General features: G+C 37.4%; 2 protein-coding genes across 2 annotated transcripts in view; one reads left to right on the forward strand and one right to left on the reverse strand.

The window, feature by feature from the left end:
* Positions 1–18400, reverse strand: part of LOC120428023 (RNA-binding protein 42-like) — a 41982-nt gene that overhangs the window by 3052 nt on the left and 20530 nt on the right. The gene's annotated exons all lie outside the window — the stretch shown is intronic.
* The window catches only part of LOC120428022 (uncharacterized), a 31552-nt gene continuing 19368 nt past the window's right edge, over positions 6217–18400 (forward strand). The window contains exon 1 of the mRNA XM_039592996.2: positions 6217–6646. Within this exon, the coding sequence (XP_039448930.1) occupies positions 6608–6646 (39 nt within the window). The 5' untranslated portion in view covers positions 6217–6607. The remainder of the gene's footprint in view (positions 6647–18400) is intronic.

Here is an 18400-nt window from a genome sequence, read left to right on the forward strand (position 1 = left end):
GACATTTTTTTACAAATAAGCATCAACACAACTAAAAAATTAACTAATGTTGCATTAAACGTGATTTGTGAAGCTACCAGGAGTGAAATAATCCATTAAATTTAAATTTCATAACTTTTGACTGTTTTTATAAGGTATAAAAAGGGTGGTCCATTCTGCCCTCAAGTGAGTTTTAATTTAACACTTCCACCACCAAGCCTCTAAATAATTTGAAGATTCCGTTTTTGTTTGTTTACCTTGATAGTACCATCTAGTAACATTAGAAGCATTGAACAAACTGTTTCAAACAATCTAATTTTTCAGAAAGCTTTTGCCAAAAAACTTAAATTTTTGCTCATAATTCGAAGAATACAATGAATTCAAACGCCATTTTCGGTTTTTTAATGCTATTTGAAATCCTTTATAAGACTCTTGCCTTATATAGTTGTACTAAATCCATTTTAAAGCCAAAAACCAAAGGGGCCCATTCTGCCCCCCCCCCCCCTGCCTTTTTTTTAATTAAATATACTTTATTGAATCTTTCTTATAATAATTACATTTGGTTTACATAATAAATGGTCAGCTGTGGCTCTTCAGCTGTGGCTCTTCAGCTTTAGTTCAGCTTTTCGTGATTTAAACACTGTTAATTTTTATAACTCTAAAAGTACATATATGATTTATCATTTTTGTAACAGGTACACCCCTGCCTTTATATTTTTCGACTACAAAACGAAAGTTGTGTTCAATTCGAAGAATTTGCAACATTGCAACGTATTGTTGTTAAAATTGGTCACTTTTTTATTGGTCAAAATCAAACTAAAAAGTGACGAACTGTCACTTTTTACCAGAGATTTGACACGCATGCAGTTTCCTGAAGTCCCCACCATAGGCGCTGTCAATATTGTTTACGTATGGTTTTTGAAAAGGTCGTATGAAATAAATACATGATTTTTTTTTCTCAGATTATGTTTTTTGTTAGTTTCGACCTCGGTTTTTGCATATATATGCGAGATAGTTACAAGCATTATGTTATTTTTTTACATTTCATTTTTATTAGGTAGATCAAAGTTCTACTTGGCCATTCAAGAAAAACAACACAACACACTGAACTGAATTAAAAACTGAATAGCTTCAGTTTCCTTGAAACAAAATAAAATTTATTTGATATTTCCTTTTTTGTAGTGTGTGTGAACTAAGTGTAAATGGGATGTTAAACTAAAAAGTGACCCCGTTCGCTTAACAACAGTTGGTGTCAAACCATCGGGGTTTGAGTGTATATTTTTCTGCACCCTTACCAAAAATCATGATTTTTTGAGTTCCAAATCCCACTTTTCATACGATTTTTTGAGTTCAGGTACTACAACCATAAAAATGGTTATATGGGTTGAACTGAAAAAATCGTATGAAAAGTGGGATTTGGAACTCAAAAAGTCATGATATTTGGTAAGGGTGTGTAGAAAAACAAAATAAAAACTGGACTTAGTCAAAATGCTACTTGAGATTCTAGAGCATCGGTGTTGAAGAAAATTGGATTGAAAATAACTAATTTTCAAAGCTGAATTGGAACAAACAGGCAAGAGTGTTCTATCCATCCACAAAACCATCAACACATCGATAGCGGTGTGCTCTAATGTTCTAACTGAAAATTGGGCCAAAATGAGTTAATGATGCCATCTTTTAGCTAATTAAATTCCCTACAAAACGCTTCTAACAGATCTGAAAAATTCGTTTCCTACGCGGAGATATCGCCTTGCAACCATTTGTACTAACTGACATTTTCGAACGCATCATGGATGTGCTCTCTTATTTTCCATCATGGCTTGACCTTTTGAAAACACGCAAATCCATAAAAATACGATTACACTATAATATTATGGTAAATTGCCAGGTGTCCTTACTAGTTTGAGCAATATTATGGAGCACTATTTAGGAAGGCAAATAGCACAAGTGTACACATTTGGAAGCGAGAAGGAATTATCAGTTAGGTGAAGTGTGTTAAAATGGTTTAGTGGAGTAGTTTTTTTTTGTTTGGACGACCCATTGATTAGGATTAGTGTACTTAGGTTCTGTAGGTTAGTTTAAAATGTTGTTACGTAGTTTTCTTTGTATGGACGACCCCTGCAGTTGTACTAAGAGTGCACAACGACTTGAAGAATGTTTCAAATTGGCCTTTTGTGTTGGGCTAAGTGGGCAATGGGTTGGGGAAAATTATTGTTACGTCGTTTTTTTTGCATGGACGACCCCTTCAGTTGTGCTAGGAGTGCACAACGACTTGAAGAATATTTCAAACTGGACTTTTGGGTTGGGCTAAGTGAGTAATGGGTTGGGGAAAAATGTTGTTACGTCGTTTTTTTTTACCTGGACGACCCCTACAGTTGTGCTAAGAGTGCACAACGATTTGAAGAATGTTTCAAATTGGACTTTTGGGTTAGGCTAAGTGGGTAATGGGTTGGGGAAAAATGTTGTTACGTCGTTTTTTATCATGGACGACCCCTTCAGTTGTGCTAGGAGTGCACAACGACTTGAAGAATATTTCAAACTGGACTTTTGGGTTGGGCTAAGTGGGCATTGGGTTGGGGAAAATTATTGTTACGTCGTTTTTTTTTTGCATGGACGACCCCTTCAGTTGTGCTAGGAGTGCACAACGACTTGAAGAATATTTCAAATTGGACTTTTGGGTTGGGCTAAGAGGGTAATGGGTTGGAGGAAAATGTTGTTACGTCGTTTTTTTTTGCATGGACGACCCCTGTAGGTAAGCTAGGAGTGCACAACGACATGAAGAATGTTTCAAATTGGACTTTTGAGTTGGGCTACTATACCATATTATACCATTTTAACAGAATTTAGAGTCATAGAGACGCACCTGAGAAATGGTAAAATCCGTAAAAAAATACTTTGACTCAATTTCACCCCCCAGACCCAGTGTCACCCCCACTAACGGTACGTAGTAGTTTTTTTTTTGCATAAACGAACCCTGCAGTTAAGCTGAGAGTGGACAAAGACTTAAAGAATGTTTTCAATTTGGTCTTTTGGGTTGGAACCCACTTGTAAAATGTGGCTACGTAGCTGAAACTTTGCTTACATGTTTCCTGCACAATAAAGCTCATACAAAATCCCATACAAAGTACTTAAAAAGATTAAAAAAAAACTCACGACCCACTTAGCCCAACCCAAAATTTAATTTAATATTCTTCAAGTCGTTGTTCACTCTTAGCTCAACAGAAGGGGTCGTCCATGCAAAAAAAAAACAACGTAACAACAATTTTCCTCAACTCATTTCCCACTTAGCCCAACCTAAAAGGCAAATTTAAACATTCTACAAGTCGTTGAGCACTCCTAGCTCAACTGCAGGGGTCGTCCATGCAAAAAAACGACGTAACAACATTTTTCCCCAACCCATACCCATTTAGCCCAACCCAAAAGTCCAATTTAATATTCTTCAAGTCGTTGTGCACTCTTAGCACAACCGTAGGGGTCGTCCAGGTAAAGAAAAACGACGCAACAACATTTTTCCCCAACCTATTACCCACTTAGCCCAACCTAAAAGGCAAATTTTAACATTCTTCAAGTCGTTGTGCACTCTTAGCACAACTGTAGGGGTCGTCCAGGCAAAAAAAAAATCGACGTAACAACATTTTTCCCCAACCCATTTCCCACTTAGCCTAACTCAAAAGCCCAGTTTGAATCATTCTTCAAGTCGTTGTGCACTCTTCGCTCAACTACAGGGGTCGTCCAGGCAAAAAAAAAACGACGTAGCAACATTTTCCCCCAACGTATTACCCACTTAGCCCAACCTAAAAGGCAAATTTAAACATTCTACAAGTCGTTGTGCACTCTTCGCTCAACTACAGGGGTCGTCCAGGCAAAAAAAAACGACGTAACAACATTTTTCCCCAACCTATTACCCACTTAGCCCAACCTAAAAGGCAAATTTTAACATTCTTCAAGTCGTTGTGCACTCCTAGCTCAACTGAAGGGGTCGTCCATGCAACAAAAAAACAACGTAACAACATTTTTCCCCAACCCATTACCCACTTAGCCTAACCCAAAAGTCCAATTTGAAACATTCTTCAAATCGTTGTGCACTCTTAGCTCAACTGTAGAGGTCGTCCAGGCAAAAACAAACGACGTAACAACATTTTTCCCCAACCCATTACCCACTTAGCCCAACCTAAATGGCAAATTTTAACATTCTTCAAGTCGTTGTGCACTCCTAGCTCAACTGAAGGGGTCGTCCATGCAAAAAAACGACGTAACAACATTTTTCCCCAACCCATACCCATTTAGCCCAACCCAAAAGTCCAATTTAATATTCTTCAAGTCGTTGTGCACTCTTAGCACAACCGTAGGGGTCGTCCAGGTAAAGAAAAACGTCGCAACAACATTTTTCCCCAACCTATTACCCACTTAGCCCAACCTAAAAGGCAAATTTTAACATTCTTCAAGTCGTTGTGCACTCTTAGCACAACTGTAGGGGTCGTCCAGGCAAAAAAAAATCGACGTAACAACATTTTTCCCCAACCCATTTCCCACTTAGCCTAACCCAAAAGCCCAGTTTGAATCATTCTTCAAGTCGTTGTGCACTCTTCGCTCAACTACAGGGGTCGTCCAGGCAAAAAAAAAACGACGTAGCAACATTTTCCCCCAACGTATTACCCACTTAGCCCAACCTAAAAGGCAAATTTAAACATTCTACAAGTCGTTGTGCACTCTTCGCTCAACTACAGGGGTCGTCCAGGCAAAAACAAACGACGTAACAACATTTTTCCCCAACCCATTACCCACTTAGCCCAACCTAAATGGCAAATTTTAACATTCTTCAAGTCGTTGTGCACTCCTTGCTCAACTGAAGGGGTCGTCCATGCAAAAAAACGACGTAACAACATCTCCCATAGTTGATGTGCACACTTGGCACAACTGTATGGGTCGTCCATACTTTAAAATATTACGTTTTTAATTTATTTGGGGCACAATTGTTCTATTCAATACATTCATCGATTCCATTGCATGAGACACACTTGTTTCAACTGCAATTCACCATAAATCTAAATAACGGTTTGTGCCTTGGATACCATTCGTTTTTGAAAGGTCGTATGATATAATTGAAATAAAATAAACTAGCTGAAAGTTTTTACAACATCATTTTCTTATGTTTTTAGGAATACATCAACCTAGTATTCGTCATAGTTGATGTATTATGGATGGTTTTACAATAATATTCATAAAAAATATTATTTCACTAATTTTTTCATACAAAAATATTGATTTAAATGCTAATTTTTCCAAAAGGTTAATTATCCTACCAAATTCAAACTAAAATAAGTGTTTGAAAAAAGTTTTGATATAAAATGTTTTTCTTACGCTTAAATTAACCAACTCGTGAAAAAATAACATTGAAACAACTAATTTGAACTATTTTAACAATAAAATTACTTTGCACGATTTTGTACCAAAGCCCTGTGCACGTTTGTGCTAACTCATACAAATTGACTCCCAAAACACACTTGTGCCAATTGCAAGCATGATTTTTTTTCGTATTTTCTCTGCCAAAATTTTTCTAGCATTTCAAAAGTTTTTATATTTCACAATATCTTTAAGTAATGTCAGGTGCATACTTTAAAATTGTTAGAACTATTGTTTGTCGAACAGTTTTCCAGAAACAGTAATTCAAAGTTTAAAAATCGATTTTCTCGCAACTACCAAAATGTCGGTTAGTATAAGAGAGCACACCGCTATCGACATGCAATAATTCCAAATTTCACAAAAAACCGTCCATCTTTCTTCCATAATTTTTCTCAGAATGCACCTCAATCAGGGTTCAAGAAAAACAAACCAAAAACGGATCAGCTAAAAATCCGTTGTACTTAATTTTAGACTCCACGCCCTAGATCCATTTGATCTTTCCCAATTTCGATTAACCTCCGCAAAAGCCCACGACGCTGCCAAATCCATACCACCGGTGAGAGTATTAGACATGCCTTCAATTAGGCCGCAAATTTGCCAACATTGGCCCAGACTTGTTTCCTTTGAAAAGTACACACGCAGCCATCAAGAATCCTTCACACATCCATCGGAAAACTCGCGGCAGTTCTGAATGAACGATTGAATGGGGTGTAAGTGAGGTGTGGGTTGTGGGTGGACCACCAAACAACAGAGGCTTCCTTTTTTCCCCCCCGACTTCGTTTGTCGTGCCGCCGTCGTCGTCGGAGCAGGATGTTGATAAAAAGAGCGCGCGTTCGTCAGCCTGCCAACATTTGTCCGACGATCCTCGAATAGAACGGTTGTGTGTGCTAAAGAGCTGTGGCTGTAAAGTGAGTGTGTTTTTGTTGTTGTAAGAAGGATTCTGGCGGATTCTAAGTCAATCAGTGCACCATCAGCTGTGAAGCAACAGTTGCGAAGAGAAGTGAGCTTCTGTAATTGAATTCCCAAGAATAAAAACGAGTTGTGCTGTGAATGATTGGTGTGATTCGCGATATGAAAGCATAGCGAATAAGGTTTGCATTTTCATTGAGTGAAGCGAACAACAAAAAAAAAAAACGAATCAAAATTCAAGAATAATTGTTCCGTGGATTCCGTGGAACAAAAATAACCAGTAGTTTGCAGTTGCCACGATATTAACCTGGTCCGGATGTCGCAAAACAGCCACCGAGTCTTGACTATGGATAAGGTAATTTTCAATAATTTTGAATTTCCGATTTTGGTGGAACACTTGTATAATGGCAAACAGAAGCATTCTCGAATACTCAATCTTATTTGGTTGATTGGATTCTATCCAAGGGAGCTTTTTTTTATTCAATATGCATGTGCGAATATGTTGAACTCAACCAGGATATTTAAATGCTGGAACACGTTGGAAGCATCTAATGGGTGAAACTGTTCGAATAATTTGCGCCCTTCCCTCAGGTGTTTTGTATGGGAAATGTGACCTGGTCATGCTTATTCAAAGTGGCAACTGACGCCAGTTCCAAGTACGTTGGACAGCATTTTAGAAATTCTGTATTTGATTAGCTGCATCGAATTATGTATGAAATTGTTTATGAAATTGAAATCGTTTATCGTTTATCTTTAAAGTTGAAAGTATTGAATATTCAGTAAGGACAAAGCTAATTGACTTAAAGGTTTTGTTCTTTATCGGCGTCAAGAATTGCTCAAAATTTCGAGTTTTTGTCCTATTTCAAACACGAGCTTAATTTTTCAAAGTTTTGTACTAATTGCTATTTTATTTTTATAGGTAAATTTCTAAATTGTCCTCTTTCAATTTTTTATGAGATTTTTTTTGTTTTCTTCTAAAAGTCAACAGTTCTTTGAAAATGTAATTGAAGTAAAATATTCTGAGATTTTTTGCATTGCATTTGAACAGGCAGACTTTTATGCAGGTTTTTGTGAGTTACGTCATTCTTACGCTTTTTTCACATATTTCTATGTTTATTTATGTCAGTTTTTCATTGATTCAAACACGAAATGATCCAGTTATTTATTTTCAAAGAATAGTTTTTGTAATTAAATATATATAATTGAAATCGGTTAGGATTCAGGATCAATTTCAGTACAATTTTAATGTGTATTTTGATAAATTTTGATGATAAATTATTGTTTTAGTTAGTGTGCGTTAACAAATCACATTTACAAAAAAGTCCCCTTTGAACATACATTTCGAAATAGATTTATTTTAAACATTGCCAAGCAAAAAGTTTTTGTTCCTTGGCTTCAAAAGGCAAAAGAATTGAGAAGGACAAAAAGTTAAAAATAACTTAACTTTAAAATTTTTTTCGATTAAATCAAGATATTGAAAAGCTTATGAAAAAAAAATATTTTTTTCAAGTGACATTCACATGACACCAAGAACAAATTTTCATCAAATTTCTGAAGCAAACTATCACTTGCGCCATCTATACTCAAGTTGTCGAAGTAGCATTGCGCGATTACACATGATTTCTCAAAATGTCTTGTGCAATAATTAATTAAAACATTTATTTAGTATTAGTATTGTACTAGAAACTGTTTTTTGGCATTAAGTTTGTCTTTATGAATCAATGTAATTTATCATGGTTACTTAAATTTACTTAAAAATTGATGGAAATGATATTTTTAATATAAAATCGTACGACCGTTTCAAAAAGTGCCCATGAGTTTGCATCATTGGCTTTGTTTACGTTTAAGACCACGTGGCGCGAAGATTTTGACATAAGCGATCTCGCTTGCACAGGTTTTCGCCAAGAAGAAGTAAAAGAAAACCTGCTTCACTTTTCGAAACCCCGTGTCATGTCCTTTCGTCCGTGGTAATAATTTGTTAGTGTTTTATAACATTTAAACTTGTTTGTGTTGATATAGAAATTAAACTAAATAAAAAGATTGAAGAATCAGTTTTAGGCCAATTTTGCCAAACGCAAAATAAACTGCCTTTTACATATTTTTTTTTTATTTTTATCTACATAAATGTATCAAACTATCAAGTGCAAATCGTCAATCTAATGTAAAATGGTCTGATCTTTACGATAAAAATATTTTCAGATTTTTAAAATCAGACGTAACATTTGAAAACGGCCAAAAATGCTTTTATAGCGGAATTGGGGTTAAATGGACCCTAGATGATTTTTGCGGTGCAAGTGGTTATTTTTACTGGATTCCTGGGACATTTTCACATAAGTTAAGTGCATTTTGGATGGCCGTATGAAGCCTTCGCTCTAAATACAGACTGATTTTTAAGAAAAAATGTAAAAAAATGGGGAATTGGGGAAAATTGACCCTTTGCCTTTTCGTGCGGTGGATGAAACCATCACCAACCGATTCCCCGGATTTTTTTTTACATAGGAAACACTATTTTTCATACCAGGGAACCAGCCGCGTTCAATTAAGTCCGATTTCGGGTTCCATTTCGCCCACTGTGCGATGTTTTGCGGATTTTTGCGAATTTCAAGCTTTTTCCCGACTTTTTCGATTTCCCAACTTAGTGGCCACCCTGAGAACATGAGCATGAGCATTAGGGTGGCTCGACATGATCGATTTTACAGAACAGGCATTTTCCGGTCCCATTTGGGCCCCCAAACAACCCCCCAAAACTTGGGAGCGATTGGATTTGACCCGGCTTTCCGCAAAGCGATTCAAATTTGTATGGAAATTTGTATGGGAAAACTGTCTTTTTTACACTTTTATTTTTAAAATTTTCATTTTTCACTTAATTTAAAAACTAACACCGTAGATTTCCTCTAACACCGTGAATTTCCTCTAAAACTTTCCCGAAGAAAGTATGGTCCTATCTTGCTTCTGAAAAAAGATACAGAGTTTTTAAAAGAGGCATTTCAAAATAAGTGCTGAAAATTATATTTCTTGCCAACACTGCCAACACTACTTCGGAAGATATTTCGAAATCTTATTTTTTAACGTAATAAGGAAGCAACCTAGCAAATCGACGTCGTCGTGCTATCTTGTCGCACCCGCCATTTTGACGTTCCGAGAAAAACGCGTTTTAATGTTTGACCTTGACTATTCAAAAACGAGAGCACGCAATGTAAACAATAACAAACACGTTTTGTTTGGCTCACCATTCTGTGCATTGTCCCAAAGTTTGGTTGAAGTTGGTTGCTCGAGTCCCGAGTTATAATTACAAATGTTAACGGTAGTCTAGCTTGTACGTGCGACAAACGCATCCTGACTTTCCTGGCCTGAAATCCCTTTGGCCTTTTGTCGCACTTAAATCAATTTTCATGGAGTGACAAGATAGCACGACAAGATTGAAACTACTTTCATATGTAAAGTGACAAAAATGCACGGAGTTTTTTCGGTTTTTGTTGAATATCTCAGGATTGCAATCGAATTTTGGGGATCTGTGAAGGTCAAAAGGTGAGGCATTGTGAGCTGCACAATATGGCGTTCTTAACTCAATTTGGCCCAAAATGCACGTACGACAAGTTAGCACGATGGCGACGAAATGGTGTCTTAGGAAAAGTTGTTGTATATAAATGTGGCTTTTATTTAAAATTATTGACATGCAGGGTGACACACCTACAGGGTGTCAACCAAGCCCTAACTTCTACTGGTGACCTTTTAAAGCGTTGGTGTCTTAGGAGAAGTTGTTAAGCTACTTATTCCAAGAAATGTTGACATGGTTGGAAGACAAGGTGGCACATCTACAGGGTGTCAACCCATTTCTAGCGTCTATTTAAGACCTTTTTGATCACTGTAAAAGGGTACAAATCGCAAATTAGGCCTGCCACGCAAAAGGAGACTGAACAAAAATTCGTAAAATGTTAGTTTTTCACAGAAAATTTCCTGGGGAATCGATTGCGCATGATTAAAAATAGTTTCCGATCTTGCTAATTTAATTTTAGATAAAAATGAGGGTCAAAAATTTTAAGTACAAGATTTTTTGTACAAAAATCACTGTTTAAAAAAAATCATATCTCGTCGGAAAAAAATTCAAACTCCAAACTCCTGAATGGTTTAACATTCCAACACCCAAGGTTGCAACAGTAACTTCAACTCAATTGTTCTCGGTCATAACTCAACCAATCAAGATGATTCTTCTTTCCAGTGATTTGTCAGGATGTCTAGATGATTCCAGAACTTTGCAGAACTTAATTTGATCAAATCTGTAATTTTTGCGATCAAAAACATCGTTTCAACTTGTTTTTTCACGTGTTTCACGTGTCGCAGAAATTACAGATTTGTTCAAATCAAGTTCAGCAAAATTTTAGGATCATCTAGACATTCTTACAAATGACTAGAAACAAGAAGTGTTTAAAAAGGAGCAACTTGGCCGAAGACACCAAATCATTAAAAAAAACCTTAAAGAGTTACAGTTTTTTTTATATTTACGTACCATTTTTGTATGAACAGCTGCCAAAATTGTATGGGTGAACCAATAACACAAAATGGCTTCTTTGGTGATAGAAAAGGCATCCACAAAGTTTGAGCCAAATAAAAAATAATAATAAAAATGGTCGAAATCAATTTCCATACAAATTTGAATCGCTTTACGGAAAGCCGGGTCAAATCCAATCGCTCCCAAATTTTGGGGGGTTGTTTGGGGGCCCAAATGGGACCGGAAAATGCCTGTTCTGATTGAATCAGTCCATTTTGAAATTTTCCCATACAACTTCAAGCCACCCTAGTACCCATTCCCAGATATTGTCAATATTACCATTTTTTTTAACTTTGCATGGCGTTCCCAAAAAACTTCAATTAAAAATTTCTTTTAAACCACTATTGAACCATCCTAATTTTTCTTGCATCGTTTTACACAGAATGATTTTCTTGTAGTAATTAAAATTTCTTCAAATACAGTAATTAAAAATAAGAAAACGTTACAATTATCTATTTTGCTTCGGCGCGTATAAGTTAAAAACCCGATTTAATCCCACCTGGGGTGAGATAGAGCCTTTCTTACAAAAGGAAGTTAACGGCAGTTGATTTTTTTTTTTCAAAGAAATAGCAATATAAAGAATGGTCCATTCATAATACAATTCGAAACTCAACCATATTTTTTCATATAACTGAAAAGCGCTGGTTTTTGCCCCATTTGCCATGGCCGGTTGTAAGCTGTGCTCGCACACAAGCATTTTCGATTTTTTAAATCAGAACACATTGTTTTTGAGACAGAGAATTAGCTCACAATTTGCGATGTTCGTAATGTTTTCTGCATATCGCTAAATTGTTCGTATTCTCTGAGTGTTTTTTTGCACTTTTCAAAATATTAAAAATTAACGAGAAAACAAAATAATTCCGTCTTGCTCTAATGCGTTAAAGTGGTTACAAAATAACTGGCAGAAAGTGTTTCAACACCCGAGAATTTGCCGTGTTGTAAACAACGATGTAACGGTAAAGCCGCATAAATGTTCTTGAAAGCTTTGAAACGCCTACTGTAATTCACTAAACTGTCATTTAGGCGTTAGGCAAAATTGTGAGCTTTCAATAAGCAAGCATTTAGGCGTTTTGGGATTGGGAAGCATACAACGACTGAGCGCTCGGTGAAACTTCACTACGACAAACGCAAACGTACCGAATAAACCACCTTGGTGCGCTGTTGTTGTTGTTAATTACTTTATTTCCGGCAGCTTTAACCTTTCGGTCATTCGCTGCCCATGTCTTGGTGCGCTGGTACGATGAACAAAAATACTAATACACAAAAAGGCTAGTACCGAAGCTAGAAAACCAAGCCCGCGATGTGCGTTGTCACTGGCACATGGGAAGCTTGAACGCTTCCCAGAAATTCGTTCGCTCAGAGTTCGATCAGAGAATGAGCAAAACAAAAAAGAAAGGCAAAAGAATGAGCATGAGGCTTCAGAACAGATAGTTGCTTGCGTCTAGTTTGCGTTAACTGAAGCTTAGCATAGAAAATAATGATAGGCGATGTGTGATGAACGAGCAATCGATAAAGCAACTTGCACTAAAAGGGGGTAATCTAGTATCAAAACTCTATACGCGCCAGCATCACGCGCCAGCATTGCTCGCGTCTGCATGTGAAGCTCAACTTGACAACTTGTCGACGAGGCGTCGATAATCGATCGTCCATGATTTTTTGCAGATTTTTCGAATGAATATTTCTCGAGAAATGATTTGGGAACGAAGCTTGATTTGGCGTCGGAGCCAAAAGCAAACACTATACCTTTCTTTAGTAAGAAAGGCAAAAATGGAAATTTTCTAAAATCTGAACGGTAAATCCAAATGAGGTCAAATTTGTTTCAGAACATCGAGTATGGTCTAGATTATGATGTGGAGAAAAAAAATTAGATAAAATGCCAAAGGAATAGTTTTGGCATTTGGTGAAAATTGGCTTTTACCTTTTTTAGGGGTTTTTCCCCCTCACAGTGAATTAGTCCACAAGCTGTAAATCAAAAACCACATTACCGACATGGATGAAAATTTGGGAGGATGTAGGGCTGGAAAAATGCAATTTTTTGGACAAATAAACGATTTTAATACTTCAATTTTCGACCGAATTTTCATTTGAAAACCGCCTGATTTGGTGAAAACACACTCCGAGTCCCCATAAAAAATGGATAAATTCAAATTTGGTATGGAACTGGTTCAGGTTCAGCACATCCCCTTTCAAATGCGCCCAAGAGAGCTTAAATCCATAATGTGGGCTCTGAGAAACCCCCTACCACAAAATTGAGCACTGTTTTACCACACACGGACGTCACGCGTGCTCTACAGTAAATTAAGCGCCAAAATTCGGATATTGGAGGTAGACGAATTCTGTCATTGTCAATCGATCGGGCGTCAAAAATCGATCGTCCATGATTTTTTGCAGATTTTTCGAATGAATATTTCTCGAGAAATGATTTGGGAACGAAGCTTGATTTGGCGTCGGAGCCAAAAGCAAACACTATACCTTTCTTTAGTAAGAAAGGCAAAAATGGAAATTTTCTAAAATCTGAACGGTAAATCCAAATGAGGTCAAATTTGTTTCAGAACATCGAGTATGGTCTAGATTATGATGTGGAGAAAAAAAATTAGATAAAATGCCAAAGGAATAGTTTTGGCATTTGGTGAAAATTGGCTTTTACCTTTTTTAGGGGTTTTTCCCCCTCACAGTGAATTAGTCCACAAGCTGTAAATCAAAAACCACATTACCGACATGGATGAAAATTTGGGAGGATGTAGGGCTGGGAAAATGCAATTTTTTGGACAAATAAACGATTTTAATACTTCAATTTTCGACCGAATTTTCATTTGAAAACCGCCTGATTTGGTGAAAACACACTCCGAGTCCCCATAAAAAATGGATAAATTCAAATTTGGTATGGAACTGGTTCAGGTTCAGCACATCCCCTTTCAAATGCGCCCAAGAGAGCTTAAATCCATAATGTGGGCTCTGAGAAACCCCCTACCACAAAATTGAGCACTTTTTTACCACACACGGACGTCACGCGTGCTCTACAGTAAATTAAGCGCCAAAATTCGGATATTGGAGGCAGACGAATTCTGTCACTGTCAATCGATCGGGCGTCGAAAATCGATCGTCCATGATTTTTTGCAGATTTTTCGAATGAATATTTCTCGAGAAATGATTTGGGAACGAAGCTTGATTTGGCGTCGGAGCCAAAAGCAAACACTATACCTTTCTTTAGTAAGAAAGGCAAAAATGGAAATTTTCTAAAATCTGAACGGTAAATCCAAATGAGGTCAAATTTGTTTCAGAACATCGAGTATGGTCTAGATTATGATGTGGAGAAAAAAAATTAGATAAAATGCCAAAGGAATAGTTTTGGCATTTGGTGAAAATTGGCTTTTACCTTTTTTAGGGGTTTTTCCCCCTCACAGTGAATTAGTCCACAAGCTGTAAATCAAAAACCACATTACCGACATGGATGAAAATTTGGGAGGATGTAGGGCTGGGAAAATGCAATTTTTTGGACAAATAAACGATTTTAATACTTCAATTTTCGACCGAATTTTCATTTGAAAACCGCCTGATTTGGTGAAAACACACTCCGAGTCCCCATAAAAAATGGATAAATTCAAATTTGGTATGGAACTGGTTCAGGTTCAGCACATCCCCTTTCAAATGCGCCCAAGAGAGCTTAAATCCATAATGTGGGCTCTGAGAAACCCCCTACCACAAAATTGAGCACTGTTTTACCACACACGGACGTCACGCGTGCTCTACAGTAAATTAAGCGCCAAAATTCGGATATTGGAGGTAGACGAATTCTGTCATTGTCAATCGATCGGGCGTCAAAAATCGATCGTCCATGATTTTTTGCAGATTTTTCGAATGAATATTTCTCGAGAAATGATTTGGGAACGAAGCTTGATTTGGCGTCGGAGCCAAAAGCAAACACTATACCTTTCTTTAGTAAGAAAGGCAAAAATGGAAATTTTCTAAAATCTGAACGGTAAATCCAAATGAGGTCAAATTTGTTTCAGAACATCGAGTATGGTCTAGATTATGATGTGGAGAAAAAAAATTAGATAAAATGCCAAAGGAATAGTTTTGGCATTTGGTGAAAATTGGCTTTTACCTTTTTTAGGGGTTTTTCCCCCTCACAGTGAATTAGTCCACAAGCTGTAAATCAAAAACCACATTACCGACATGGATGAAAATTTGGGAGGATGTAGGGCTGGAAAAATGCAATTTTTTGGACAAATAAACGATTTTAATACTTCAATTTTCGACCGAATTTTCATTTGAAAACCGCCTGATTTGGTGAAAACACACTCCGAGTCCCCATAAAAAATGGATAAATTCAAATTTGGTATGGAACTGGTTCAGGTTCAGCACATCCCCTTTCAAATGCGCCCAAGAGAGCTTAAATCCATAATGTGGGCTCTGAGAAACCCCCTACCACAAAATTGAGCACTTTTTTACCACACACGGACGTCACGCGTGCTCTACAGTAAATTAAGCGCCAAAATTCGGATATTGGAGGCAGACGAATTCTGTCACTGTCAATCGATCGGGCGTCAAAAATCGATCGTCCATGATTTTTTGCAGATTTTTCGAATGAATATTTCTCGAGAAATGATTTGGGAACGAAGCTTGATTTGGCGTCGGAGCCAAAAGCAAACACTATACCTTTCTTTAGTAAGAAAGGCAAAAACGATGAAAATGAAAACAAAATCTTTTCTGATTCAACTCAAAGAAATTACTGTCATAACCTCTTCATCCATCACATGCTCGCCAAAAGCCTTTGAACCGAAACTGCGTTGTCGAAAATTTTCTAAAGCTTTTAACACCTGACACCGAACACAAACACATCTCATCCTAAGAGGGGTTACACGCCCTGGATGTCAATAGCACACTCACACACTTACACACACACACACATCATCATCTTAATCAATCAATAACAATTTGTGGGAAGAATCGCGCCAAAATTGCCTTCGCCAACAGGTGAAACCTTGATGAATAAGCTTTTGAAAGTATCGAGAAAAAAAAGTGTCGCGTGCGTGCGTTTTTTTCCCTCTCTGAGCACTGTTGATTTGAAAGACATTCAGTAAAAAGTTTTGCTTTGCATATTTTTGGTGTTGTGAGTTTTTTACAGGATTCGCAATTTCGAGTCGATTTTAGGCAAATTCCTCGTGCGTGCTGACATGTGGAAATGGTAAAGTCAATTTACATATCTTATGAAATAATGAATTCTCCAAATCTATAAAGAATGATAAAAACGCAGTCAGACGACGGTTTACACGCCTTCACTTAAATGCTCAGTAGGGTGACAAGAAAAATCGAAAATTTCAGAAAATCGCAAGAGATACCCCCTGGATCGATTCTTTAGGCAAAAACAAGTAACTGTGCCAATTTTGAGCCAAATCGGTTAAGGCTAAGGAGTCGCTTTTCATCGTTGAAGTTTATGTGGGGAAAATCGCAAAAATGAATAAGGAAAAACATCGCTTCAGGATTTTTGCAGCAGGTGGCAACAATTGTTCAAGTGTGAGATTCTTGTAGGACATTTAATTCCCTACAACTTTGTCGAAGGGTGCAAGACGATCCGAGTTGATCCTGATGAGTTATTAGCAATGCGATGAAAAGAAATCGGCTTATATACTTGAAAGTATACAAGGTGTATATAGGAAGTATGAAAAAAAATATTTTTTTCTAGAAAAATCACCAAAAATCAGGATTAACTCGGATCGTTTTGCACCCTACGACAAAGTTGTAGGGAATTAAATTTCCTACAAGAATCTCACACTTGGACAATTTTGGGCGAGACCTGCGCCACCTAGCAGAAAATTACTGAAACGATGTTTTTCCCCATACATTTTCGTGATTTTCCCAATATAAACTTCAACGATGAAAAGCGACCCCTTAGCCTTAACCGATTTGGCTCAAAATTGACACAGGTACTTATTTTTGCATTAGGAATCGAGTCAGAGGGTATCTCTGATGTCGATTTTTTTTATTGTCACCCTAATGCTCAGTCATAAGCAAACAAACTTCTGTCGAAAGTTTCATCCACTTGAATGAGCTTTTGTGTTCTTTATTTTTATAAGCACAATTTAATCATGATTATGTTATAACAGACCGATGGTTTCAAAAACGGTCAATGAAATTTATATGTTTGAACAGGGTGCTTGAAAATTAATCTTCTTCTACATCATCGAATGCAAATTTGAAGAAACTATAATTAAAATCTAGCTCGATTTAACGTCTATGTTATCCTACCTTAAACTTTATTCAATGTTTCAAATTGAAACATAATCTTAAAATATCAATTTCATTTTCAAACTCAATTGCGCACCTCTCCAACAAACAAATTTCATTTCACTAAACGTTCCTCAAACACTTTGCCGAGTTCGGAAAAATTGCACAAAACTTTTCTTCCAATTTAATTCCAAACTTTGCCACTCTCCAAGCCTAGATACTGTAATTATCGCCAACAAGACACCCGCCAAAACAGCGTCCCAAAAATCTGGTCCATTTTAGGCCCACGCCCATTGTCGCGATCCAATTCGGAAACTGGACTCCCGAAAGTGGAAACCAATACCCCGAGCCGGGCATTAGCCTTCAAAGTGTGTCCACAAGTGTCGCGCGCGCAATATTAATTTATTGCCAAATTTCCACACCCCCACCCGCCTGAGCATCAGAGGCAAGAAGAGCAAGAGAAATTAACCAATGTCCACCCCCTCGACGAGATGAGCGGGGGTGAAACAGACGGATCATTCATAAACTGGCCGCGAGTTCGTCTGTTGGACGGGACCGACGGGACGTCTAATTTGGCACGTTTGGCACGTTTTTCGCAGCTACTGTGACCACGTGACCGGACGCCGCGTTGGATTTGGCTAAAAGGGGACTTTTTCGTTTGTCCAAGTGTGAACTTCCGGGAAGCGCCCATTGAAGATCTGAGAAATTGGTGATGGACCCCTTGGGAAGTTCTAATTAAAGCATACGCATCTTTTTGTAATCTACATATATTACGAGCCAAACATTTCATTAGGGCACAAAACCAAAAACCGCGATTCGAGAAAATCGTCGGCAAAAAGTGGACAACTTGTTTCAACTCCTATTTAAAAACTAACTTAATCCACCTATGTGGTTGGAGCCTTCCTCACAAAAATGGGTGTACACAAGTTTCATCTATTTTTTAGATCCGGCTTCCAAAAAGTACATCGATATCACTTAAGTGGCCATATCTCGAGACAGGGTTGCCAGATCTTCAATATTTTGGGCTCGTTGGAAAGGTCTCTTGATAACCTAACCAACAATGGGTCGGATGATGGACCCGGACATAGTTTACATACATTTAAGTGAGATCCGGCTTCAAAAAAGTACATCAATATCACTTAAGAGACCATATCTCGAGACAGGGTTGCCAAATCTTCAATGTTTTGGACTCGTTGGAAAGGTCTTTTGATAACCTAACCAACGTTGGGTCGGATGATGGACCCGGACATAGTTTACATACATTTAAGTGAGATCAGACTTCAAAAAAATACATCAATATCACTTAAGTGACCATATCTCGAGACAGGGTTG

This window comes from Culex pipiens, chromosome 2, assembly GCF_016801865.2.
Source record: "Culex pipiens pallens isolate TS chromosome 2, TS_CPP_V2, whole genome shotgun sequence".
Classification (NCBI taxonomy): Eukaryota; Metazoa; Arthropoda; class Insecta; order Diptera; family Culicidae; genus Culex; species Culex pipiens.